Source organism: Sinocyclocheilus rhinocerous, unplaced genomic scaffold, assembly GCF_001515625.1.
Source record: "Sinocyclocheilus rhinocerous isolate Xijiao unplaced genomic scaffold, SAMN03320098_v1.1 scaffold1325, whole genome shotgun sequence".
Classification (NCBI taxonomy): Eukaryota; Metazoa; Chordata; class Actinopteri; order Cypriniformes; family Cyprinidae; genus Sinocyclocheilus; species Sinocyclocheilus rhinocerous.
Genome location: NW_015659004.1, coordinates 964,976 through 977,329, shown reverse-complemented (window position 1 = coordinate 977,329; position 12,354 = coordinate 964,976). Strand labels below are relative to the sequence as shown.

Sequence of the window (12,354 nt, the reverse complement as noted above, 5' to 3'; positions counted from 1 at the left end):
GCTATTTAAAAGCTTTGAGTTGGTCATTTGAGGGAACAAAATCTCTACAATTTCTCTGGTGGTGGTTAAATGCAGCATAAGCATTTACAGTAGGTTTAACAGGAATCATGCCTCAACTTGATTAATTTTCAGCTGGACCAGGCAGAGCGTCCCTTTCTGTTCACAATTTGAATAGCTTCCTCTATTCCTTTCAAAATCTGCAGTGTCATATGATATTTTTAATCATGTCATGTGTGTCACATTAATTTGTTGATATCATTTACAGTACATACCCTGCATAAATGTTCTGTTTGTCCCATTTTCCCCCTTTTTGGGTTTAAACATTTGGTTGAAGTACAGAGTATAGAAATGTTAGTAAGTAATTCAGTCAGTGAATCCAACAGTTCATTTTTTTTTTATTTCAGTGCAATCACATATTACTGGTTAGACACATACATAGGTAGGTATATATCATACAGAAATATTTTCAGAAACACAAATATGTTTGATTTACTTTACAGTACTTTTTGCCAGCAAGATACACTTCTATTTAGCATGTTGCAGTCAACAAGCACTAACAATAGCAGTTGTCTCTCTATGCAGCCTTTACAGTTTCATGCAGGAAACCACAAAGCAGCTTCTGTGTCCATTAATGCCATAACTTTCATTTTGTTTCACACTGCTGAAAACTAGGTTTTTCAGCCTTTAGCTTATCTGTTTGTATTGGGCAATAATGTTTTTTCTTCCCTAAATCTCTGTCATTGCTCAACACATTACTGTACCTCTATGATGTGTGACATCAAGGATTGTGGGTAAATATCCTGCATTTTATGAATGTATAAATTACTGTCACAGACTAAACTCCACAAGTAGACACAATTAAAAACTATTTAGTGCATGCCAGTACATTCATATGAGTCATAAAGTGCAAATATACGAGCCTAAAAATCTAAAAGTTACAGAATAAATATCAACTGTCTATGGTATAATAATTCTCTGTGATCAAAATACTCCGTCATAGTGGTAATAATATTATGTATTTAACTGTACTAATGCAATGGAATACTACACAGTAAACAAATAAATAAATTAAATAAATACTAGACAAGAAATTCATGATTCCTTTAAGGAATATTAATACACAGTTTAAAACCCAAAAGTTCATATTAACAAAGATCATGAGCAAAAATCCATACTATGAGGTAGCAGCAAAGTTAACATTCCTCGTTTGGGGCATTAAGGGGCTCCTCAGAAGTAGATTTTATACCAATAATAGCTCCTTGGGGGGAAAAAAGATAAGCAAAATTTAATTATGTATTCAATTAGTTTGCTTTTGAGATATATTCTTAAAAGATGACAGTATGTTGCGGTTGTATTAGCCTATTTCATTTAGTCGTAGAGATGGATTTTGCTGCTTACTCTTTAGTCTGGTGTGAAGACAGATGAAAATAATGACAAGAACCACAACAGTCATGATAATGAGGACTGAAATTGTAACAATGTAACTTCTTGGACTGTTGTTCACTGTAAGACAAAAAAAAAAAAGTAATTCAATATTGAGAAAAAGTATTGCAGTCAAAATGTCATCATAATGAATTTATCTTAATTGGTTTTGTAGTTTTGTCAAGCAATCTAAAAATGTGCTTCAGGTTGTAACATCTAAATTAACTGGTTTTATTCAAATCAAAAATATGTAGCATGACTGAATCAACCTGACTGCATTAGGCAGAAAGTTACTGTAGAACAGCTATTCTATTCTAACCGATATCCATGTTGAACCTCTTACCTTTATTATTTTCATCAGGCACAAAGATTTGGACGCTCTTCTCTATGCCGTCACTCTGAGCCACACATTCCACGTACTTCCCATGAAACTGTGACAGTGGAAGCGTGAGGTTGCTCGTAATGGTGGTTGAACTGTCTTTGTTGAGAGTTGTGAAATTACTTGACCTAAAGTTGTTCAACTCTTTCTCTGCAGATTTCCAGAAGATAGTTGGAGCCGGTTTACCAGTGGCTGAACATGAGACTACAACATCTGGATCAGAACTAGGTGCAGGATTCGCTGATGCTGTTATTTCTGATATACCTGCAAAAATACAAGCAACATGACTTAATTATGTACAATTTTTTAATACCACACACAAAAACGATGGATAATTGGCTGCATGTACTCTTTTCATTTTTCTGGAACTGGAAACTGAATGAAAGTTTCAGATGCATCTCGAACACATTGTTTGATCCTGCATTGAGATGCCATTATTAGTCAGATCTCGGAGTATCTTCTGATTCACACCATCCCTTTCCAGTTTGGGCATATCTGCATTCTCTTGGACGAGATTGCTTGTATTTACTTAGACAACATGTACTGACAAATTAGGGGAGACTGGAGTTAGTTGTCACTTTTTAGTCCAGTGAATATTTCTCAGGGTAGGTTTGCTTTTGAAAGTACAAAACTTTAAAATCTTGACTAAAAACATCTATTGAACATTTTCACTGTTATTGCTCTGGAAAAAGATGCAGCTCATTTAACTCACATCAACCTAGTGTTCCCAATAGTATGGAATATTGTCAAACAATATGGGTTTAAGTTGTCACAATGGGAACCTGCCATTAAATAGACTATTATATCTATCAAAACAACTATGAAACACAAAATAACTCACAAATCAATTTTAAATCAGTTTTAAAATGTATATAAATATCAAACCACTGTTTTGGCAAAAGGAAATTGTATAGAATTAAGTGACAGCCTGACCCAAACTGACATGCCCTAGTCCTGAAAACAGTTTGTTTTGATTAAAATTGTTAGCTGATCCTAGTGTTTTTGACTCAAAACCTAAGAGAAAAGCTTTGTGACTTTCATAGTTGCAGCAAGTATTTAACCTACCTTTAACAGTGAGGCACAAGGTTTGTCGTTTAGGTTGGAGTGGATACACTTTGAAGGAACAAATGTAGCAAGCCTCGTCTTCAAATGTTGCGTTTTTGATCTCAATGGACGTTGAATCAACTGACGATGCTGTGAAATTGACTTTTCCGACATATTGGTCATCCACGTGATCCTTGAAGAGGTCGCTGTATGTAGCCAGAGTTTGTACGGGTTCCGTGTCGCGCACCCGCTGCCAGGTGACTTGTTTGACACCAGACGCATCTGACAGCGCACAAGAGAATGAAGCATCTTGACCGAACTCAACAGCTGTGTCTCCTTGTGCTACAATATCTGAAAAAGCTGCGAAATGAAAAGTTATTAGGTTACAAACTTAATACAGTTTTGTCTCGAAAAGAAATGCAATGTATTGAGTGAAAAATTAAATAATGTCCAACCTCTGTTTATGAGGCTTAAAATTAAGATCAGTAGACGCAACATGTCGAATGGTTGGTATGATCTGTTTGTAATCAGACACAGCTTATATGGTGAAGCAGAAATAGGCTACGGATAGTGGAAATATGAATTCCCCACAGGCTATTACCGGTTGTGAGCGTTACTTTCGTTTAGAGGACATTTTTAGGGTTTCCCGGAGGTATGGTTTCGCGTTATATCCAACCACGTGTTGAAGTGACCTTTTTTGTGTCCTGAAGTAGTAAACTAAACATAGGCTACACTAAACATTCAACTCATACTAAATGACTTCAAGAAATGGTATGACATTTCTGAAATATGAATGCAATATAGACATATGTAGGCTATAAGAGTTATGTAGGCTATAAGGCAATGTAGGCTATAAGATTTCATTCATGTAGACTGAAATTAATCATTTGCCAACTTTAGCATCTGAAGTAATTATTGGAGTTTCCTGTTTAAATAAACAAATGATTGTGTATTATATTATGGCATGTAAAATGACTTGACACTTTTGGGAATGGATCATCATGTTAAACAGGAACCAGTAGTATTTCCCAAAAACTGAAATAACTGCTGAAATGGTTTTTATTTTTGCGGTCTCCTTTCATGTATTTTGGTAAATATCGTGTGTATTCAAGAGGTCACGGTATTCAGATTCAGCATTCCACACTACTGTACGATATGATTTTGGGGAGTCTGAGATTCTTCATAATATTGTGTCTATAGAAAATGATACAAAAATATGTGTCGGAAATACTAGTAATCTCTCCACTTTAATTAATTAGCTGTTAATTATGAATCAAATATTTTATCGACGTGTATTTTTATTTACACGGTGAGTAACACCGTGTCTACAACAGCTAAAGTCTGCCTACACTGGACGCGATCAAACAACGTTGAAAACCATTTGAAATTTGTGTCAGCACATCATAAATAGAACCCGGCAGCAGTTTTCTGTCGGGGATTTGTTGCGCCGCGCCGCTCACGTCCGTAGACACGGTGTAACATTGGTTTTGCTTTGTTTCACAGAACTAATCGTTGCCTGGGTTGCGTACGTATATGTGGGGCGGAGCTATCAAAATAGGGGCAAGACCCTTTTGGGGTAGGGGCGTGTTTGTTTTGGTGATTTCAAATATCAACATTGGCTACCAGAAATCACTTACTCTGCCTTTAAGCAAAAAAAAATGATATATCAGAAAAAATAAAAATGTAAAAGTAGGTTGTTGGTTGTATTTATCAGTGGATTAATCAAAATACACTAGAAGGCTAATGAACTTGAACAAAACAACTACTACTTTTGTGTGCTGTCTATAATTTACTGAGTTGATTAGCATTTATATGTACTTAAAGGGTTAGTTCACCCAAAACTGAAAATTCTGTCATTAGGCTACTCACCCTCGTGTCGTTCCAAACCTGTAAGACCTCCATTCATCTTCGGAACACGTGTTCAACCGTAATTTTACGAAGCTACGAGAATACTTTTTGTATGAAAAGAAAATAGAAATAACGACTTTATTCAACAATTCATCTCCTCCGCGTCACCCTAGCCCCATTTTGGAGAGTATCCACTGAACGTAAACAGCGTATGCTGTTCTGTGTCAGCTGCGCCACGCTGATACGTTAGTTCAAATCTTCTTCTTCTTCTTCTTCTTCTTCTGGCTTTAACAAAAAGGTGCATTCCCGCCACCTACTGAGCTGGAGTGTGGTTCATTGATGGAACAGGAAGAAAGAAAAAAAACAATTAAGGAAAGGACCACTAATAATAAATTGGCTTCTAAATCCTCTTAAACAGATGCACCTTTCTTAAATATTTCATTAATACTTTATATACTCTCTGACTTTCCAAGCCATTATTCGGCAGTTTTTTTAAGTGTAATATTTCCTATCCCCATTTCTTTTAACTTTTCCACCAGAATTATCCTTTCATTTTGATAAGCAGTGCAATATACTAATACATGCTCTACGGTTTCTGCTAATCCACATAGACTGCAATTCCCAGACTCATGTTTGTTCATTCTATACAGGGAATGATTAAGAGCTGAATGCCCAAGGCGAAGTCTGGTAATGATTGTGTCTTCTCTTCTACTGCCACGACTTCCACTTTCACCACCAATTTTATTTTGAATCTGATTAAAATGTCTTCCTTTTTCCTCATTCCATTGTACTTGCCATTTGCCTTTTATAGCTGTTCTAATTATAGCCTTAACTTCTTTACAAAGTGGAATATTCAGTTCTATATAAGATAATTTCAGCACCTCCTTTGCTAGATGATCCACTTCCTCATTTCCATCTACTCCCACATGTGCTGGAACCCACGGGAAACAGATCTTGCTTCCTAATGTATTTACCCTGTACATACTTAAAATAATTTCATATAGAATATCTTGTCTTGAGGATCTCCCACTAATTAGACTTGATAATGCTGAGAAAGAATCTGAGCACATCACCACATTCATTGGTCCAGAATCCTCCATCCACCTGGTAGCTAACACAATTGCTGCCATCTCTGTTGTGTAAACTCCTACTTGATGTTCGTTCAAATCAAAGCGTAAAACGTAGAAAACGTATCCGCGTGGCGCAGCTGACACAGAACAGCATACGCCGTTTAAGTTCAGTGGATACTCTCTACGTTTCTGGACCTTGATCATGGTAATTACATTGCTGTCTATGGGAGGGTCAGAGAGCTCTCAGAATTCATCAAAAATATCTTAATTTGTGTTCCGAAGATGAACGGAGGTCTTATGGGTTTAGAACGACATGAGGGTGAGTAATTAATGACAGAATTTTCATTTTTGGGTGAACTATCTCTTTAACATGCCAAATTGTTAATGGACAAATTTGTTTATTAAATTTGCATCCAGTGGACCAATGCCGTGTGAAACATGCAAGCACTGAAGGAAGTGCTGGGTGTTCTGCACTTCCAGTAAAGTAAACAAATGAGTTCGTATGCGTTGTCAAAGCCAAAATTTCAGTACAAATTTGCTGGAAATTTACTCACCCTCAGGCCATCCAAGATGTAAAGTTTGTTTCTTCACTGGAACATATTTGGAGAAATTTAGCATTATACAGTATCACTTACTCACCAATGATCCACTGCTGGGTGCCATCAGAATGAGAGTCCAAACAGCTGATAAAAATGTCACAATGATCCACAAGTAATGCAGATGACTCCCATCAATTAACATCTTGTGAAGCAAAAAAGCTGTGTGAAACAGGTCTGTCATTAAGGTGTTTTAACTTTAAACTGTCGCATTTGGTCCGCTATCGTAATAATGCCTCCTCCAGTGGAAAAGTCCTGTTGTCCTCTTGCATTAAAATCCACCGACATATTTGTTTAGAACTGTTTTCATTTTTAAACAGTGCTTGGCCTGTATACATTTCTCTCCTAATTTAGATGAGGCAGCTTTTATGTAAAGCCATAGGTACTCATATTTTAGCTGGAAGTGAAGTTTTGAAGTTAAAAATGTCTTAATGATGAACCTGTTTCTTACAGACATGCAGCTTTTTCATTTCACAAGATGTTAATTGATGGACTGGAGCCATGTGGATGCTTGTGGATTATTGTGATGTTTTTATCAACTATTTGGACTCTCATTCTGACGGCACCCATTCACTGCAGAGGATCCATTGGTGAGCAATTGATGTAATGCTAAATTCATCCAAATCTGTTCTGATGTAGAAACAAACTCGTCTACATCTTGGATAGCCTGAGGGTGAGTACATTTTCAGCAAAGTTTTATTTCTGGGTGAAATATTCCTTTAATGTGCCAGGTTTTCATGTGAATAAGGCAAGACCTTTAGTGAATGACAACTTAAATTGTATTATTTGTTACACAAAGTTAGGTATGGATTAAGAAGAAATAAGCTCTCTATGTATTTGGTAATTTTTTTCCATTTTCCATTTCAGGGGGATAGTGGTTACTTTAGGTACTTTCCTTGCAGAATTTAAATCAATACCTAAGTGTGACTCACTGGAATGAGTGTCACTGGATATGACCTAACATACTGTCACTGTCACATGAGAAATTTCCTGTATTAATCAGGTCTGTCCTTTTCATTTGTATAGTGTACTTTTAGTGCTAGAGCACGCCCAACGCATAGAAGAATGGGTTGTGAATAGGCAATACATACAAAGGAATTTGAAAAGGGATGTGTTCTCTAACAGTAATGAAATAATTATTCTATTGCTTTTTGTGGGTTAGTCATCAATGATTGATTGATGATTCAGGAATGTACTTCTGGATCCAACAAGAATATTTTATTAGAGAACTTTGAGCATTATGGACAGGTGACCTGCAGCTTTGCTGAACAGCATGTCAGTTTGTTGTAGATTAGTGGAAAGACGTTTGAGTGCTGTAATGTTTTGTGGCTTGCACATTTTCATGTCTGGCTCAGTGAGTTTCAGTAATGAAAATGGACACCTATGGACTATACATAGTATAGATAAGAAGAACATATTCAACATATATATGAAATTGTTGAAAACCACACGAAATGCACATTTACAAAAGGTTTTGTATATATACACACACACACACACACACACACAAAACAAATGCACAAAAAACAAACAAATCTATTCTATTCGATATAAAATTTCTGAATTGGTAGCATGAACATAATAAATACAAAATGATTTACTGCTTAAAATTAAATTGAGCATATTACTCTAAGACAGACAGCTGTAACAGAATTATTTAAAATCCTATAGACAAATCTCACAACAATAAATAATACCGAATGTCAGGTTGAAAGAACTTAAAGTGCAGACGCAGGATGTAGAAACTGTGGAGAAATGCAGACTCTCTCAGGTAACCAGATATTATTTATACTATTATCTAAAAATTAGCTTATTCACAAATGTAAACATGAAATGACTTTTTTTTAGCAGATGACAAAAGTAGCATCAGAAAGATTGATAAATTCTGAATAAAGTAACAGTTGCACAGTAGTTCAAGCCAAACAAGCAGATTTTTGATCATCTTTATCTGAAAAATAAATAAATAAATAAATAATGAATATACAAAATAATGCTGTTTTTTTACATGACAATAAATATGGTGCTGATAGCTAGAGTGTAATATTTTTCTGCTTACCATTTAACTTGGTGTGAAGATAGGTGACGATAATGACAATACTGATGATAATCAAGACCAGCATCGGAATTATATAATTTCTTATTGTGACTTTATTCTCTGTGAAACAAAAAAGTTTTGGTTTGTGTGTAAATATTGATCATTTTTTATCTTTTACATTTTTTTTACATTACATGTTTTATCATACATAATTTTTTTAGCTTAATTCTGAAATTAACATTAATGCCACATAGTCTATGTAGTTTTCAATCCACTAAGTCACTACCACTCAAATAACTTATGTTTCAGAAGTCAAATCAAGTTACCTTTGTTATCTTCATCAGGCACAAAGATTTGGACGCTCTTCTCTATGCCGTCACTCTGAGCCACACATTCCACGTACTTCCCATGAAACTGTGACAGTGGAAGCGTGAGGTTGCTCGTAATGGTGGTTGAACTGTCTTTGTTGAGAGTTGTGAAATTACTTGACCTAAAGTTGTTCAACTCTTTCTCTGCAGATTTCCAGAAGATAGTTGGAGCCGGTTTACCAGTGGCTGAACATGAGACTACAACATCTGGATCAGAACTAGGTGCAGGATTCGCTGATGCTGTTATTTCTGATACACCTGCAAAAATACCAGCAACATAAGGTCTTATGTCATAATTGTGTACAATCTTTTAATTCCACACACAAAAAAAGTGGATAACTGGCTGCATGCACTCCTTTCATTTTTATGAAACTGTGTGAAAGTTCCAGTTGCATTTTGAACACATTGTTTGGTCCTGCATTGAGATGTGGGAGTATCTTCTGATTCACACCATCCCTTACCAGTTTGGGCATATCTGCATTCTCTTGGATGAGATTGCTTTTTGTGATTGTTTTTTACTTGGACAACATATATTGTACACTTTACTGACAAATTATGGGAGACTGGAGCTAGTTGTCACTTTTTAGTCCAGATAATATTTCTCAGGGTAGGTTTACTTTTTTACTTAAAGTCTTGACTAAAAACAGCTATTAAATATTTTGACTGTTATTGCCCTATAGTTCATTTAACTCACATCAACCTTGTGTTCCCAATAGTATGGAACATTGTCAAACTATATGGGGTAAGTTGTTAAATAGCCATTAAATAGCCTATTACAAGCCATTAATTGCTTTTCAGCCATTTCAAAGCTGCAAAACATCAATGAAACACTAATTCATAAATCAATTTTAAAATATAGTTTTAAAATATAACATATATAAAACCACTGTTTTGGCAAAAGGAGATTGTATAGAATTTCAAACTGAGATGCCCTAGTCCTGAAAACACAGTTCAGTGTTTTAGTTCAAATCTGCCCTTGTTAGCTGATCATTGTGTTTTTGACTCAAAACCTAAGAGAAAAGCTTTGTGACTTTCATGGTTGCAGCAAGTAGTTAACCTACCTTTAACAGTGAGGCACAAGGTTTGTCGTTTAGGTTGGAGTGGATACACTTTGAAGGAACAAATGTAGCAAGCCTCGTCTTCAAATGTTGCGTTTTTGATCTCAATGGACGTTGAATCAACTGACGATGCTGTGAAATTGACTTTTCCGACATATTGGTCATCCACGTGATCCTTGAAGAGGTCGCTGTATGTAGCCAGAGTTTGTACGGGTTCCGTGTCGCGCACCCGCTGCCAGGTGACTTGTTTGACACCAGACGCATCTGACAGCGCACAAGAGAATGAAGCATCTTGACCGAACTCAACAGCTGTGTCTCCTTGTGCTACAATATCTGAAAGATAAGCTGTGGGGAAAAAATGTTGTTATAAACCTCCTGCCATATCCACCCAGTTTAGAAACATCCAGCCAGAGCAGTGTCAGATTTAGCCATATGAATAAGGAGTCAATTACCGACCTCCTCTGAGGAAACTTAAAATGATCAGAAGACGAAGCATGATTGTCTGGCTTCTATCTATGAGTAGATATATATATAGCTTATCTGGGGGAAGTTCCACTAGAAGAGCAAGGGAAATTTGACACGTTGTAATAAGAATACTGTTTATTTTAACCAATGCCTGCTTGCTTTATTATTTTTTTTTTTTTACACATACATGCATATATTCATTAGGCTTTTTGACTTCAAAGATTTAGTTCCTTACAGCAAAGCTGCAGTGGCCATAAAAAGTATTTGGGCTTTTACAATATTGGGCTTATTGTTGTTGCACAGAAAACCGGCACCTCACATGATGATGTTTGGAGTGATCAGGTTTGTTATTGCAAACAAAACTTTGATTCAAATGAAAGTTATGAAGGTGCAAATGATTCCTTCAGTTTTCTGTGAAAATAAACAATAACTAGTGAAAATAAAGAAATGTTAGTCATGCTTTCAGAACTATATTCTTTTTGCATAAGATTCTAATAATCACGTTTACAATAATATTTTTGTGTAAACTGTCTTAAATATTGTTTTAATGTATTTATTGTAATTTAATTATACATACACTAACATGAAAAACTTTGAGGTCAAGTAAGTCCCTTACTCTTTATCTTTTGCTCGTTAGTAACACCATGTGTATAGTTTGTGATCTATCTATCTATATATCGATCTATCTTGTAAATACTTTCATATCAGGAATTTCTAACAGGGTTATCCCGGACTTTCCACAGAAAAGAACACTTACATGTGACTTTGTTACTAAAACACTTCCGCTTTTATTCAAGCATGTCATGGCTTGATGGCAACCCTCTATATCAGACAATCAACAGTTACAGTGTACACATTACAGTGTACACTTTCACTGTTGCGTAAAAGCGACCGACGCATCTGTTAAAAATGTAAATGAAACCTTTTAAGTCTTGACTGACGTGCTTCCTGAGGCTTTACGATAAATCCGGTGAAAAGGCGGTGACTATTCCTGTGAAATACAAGCAGGAAGACCGACGCCGTACTGTCATTGTGTTTTCTTATGAAGAAGATCAGAATAATGCAGAAGACAAACGCATTCATCGTGCGTTTCACAAGAACACATGACAAGAGATAAGTTACATACTGTGAATTCCGTGTTTCCCCAACACATGATACGCAAATCAGACTCTCGATTTAGGCCTGTCAAAATAAAAGCTGCCTTGTTTATGAGTATGAGTATTTATGAGTAAATCGGCATGCTCTGAAAAATTCACGATTTGGATATAACTTTATTTTTCTGTTCAAACATTTGATGCTCATAATGCGTATTGATTTAACCGTAATGAAACTGATAATGAATACTGATTCATTGAGACTATAACATTCTAAGTGTACCAACATTCCCAGGGAAAACCTGGGAATGTTTAAATGTTAAACACCTGTAACACAGTATTTGTGTATTATGTGTCTCAATCTTTGATATAAAATTTCAGTATTTGTCTGCTACAAATCAAAATGGTTTAGAAATATTCCAAAAATGTCTATTACAAATTATTGTCAAGTACAACGAGTGCTGTTGTATCCGGCTTGCAACACTAATAGAAAACAAATTTCTTTTCAATTTTGATTTATTTTGAATTTTGTGCATGCAAAATAAGACACAATATATTTAGAATTGTTAGTGCAAAAAAAAAATGTACTAACAATTCTAAAAATAGTGTGTCCAATTTTGTGTGTTCAGTAGAAGTACAATGGAAAGTGTTACAATCTAGCAGTATTACATTTTTTTTTTATGTATGTATGTAGCCTATGCATGTATGTATTTAGGTGAAACAACATGTCAGTTTCAAGGCAGATGTGAAATTTACTCACAACTTCTGCTGTCACCTCAGAAGAGTTTTCTTTTGCCAAAGTGTTTTTTATATATATATATATATAATTAAATATAAGATCTTATCACTGAAAGATGTTTTTGTTAGTTTGTGCAAATTATGTCATAAAATTCTTTGTTTTTGATCTCATGACATCGGACATGTTATATAAATGTAATTGTGCCGGAGATTAAACTTGCCATATTCTCTTTTTTT

At 35.4% G+C, this 12,354-nt stretch overlaps 2 protein-coding genes across 2 annotated transcripts; both read right to left on the bottom strand.

Annotated features, from left to right (window-relative positions):
- Positions 1-1,182: 1,182 nt before the first annotated feature.
- On the bottom strand, positions 1,183-3,545 carry LOC107723172 (OX-2 membrane glycoprotein-like). Its single transcript, XM_016531701.1, has 5 exons — positions 3,301-3,545; positions 2,867-3,205; positions 1,766-2,065; positions 1,399-1,503; positions 1,183-1,258 (listed from the first exon to the last, which is right to left on the bottom strand). Exons 1-5 carry the CDS (start codon positions 3,341-3,343, stop codon positions 1,194-1,196), a joined length of 852 nt encoding a protein of 283 aa, XP_016387187.1. The 5' UTR covers positions 3,344-3,545; the 3' UTR covers positions 1,183-1,193.
- Positions 3,546-7,923: 4,378 nt separating this feature from the next.
- On the bottom strand, positions 7,924-11,368 carry LOC107723159 (OX-2 membrane glycoprotein-like). The gene is made up of 5 exons (XM_016531685.1): positions 11,227-11,368; positions 9,824-10,165; positions 8,721-9,020; positions 8,416-8,514; positions 7,924-8,307 (listed from the first exon to the last, which is right to left on the bottom strand). Exons 1-5 carry the CDS (start codon positions 11,366-11,368, stop codon positions 8,273-8,275), a joined length of 918 nt encoding a protein of 305 aa, XP_016387171.1. The 3' UTR covers positions 7,924-8,272.
- Positions 11,369-12,354: the final 986 nt, after the last annotated feature.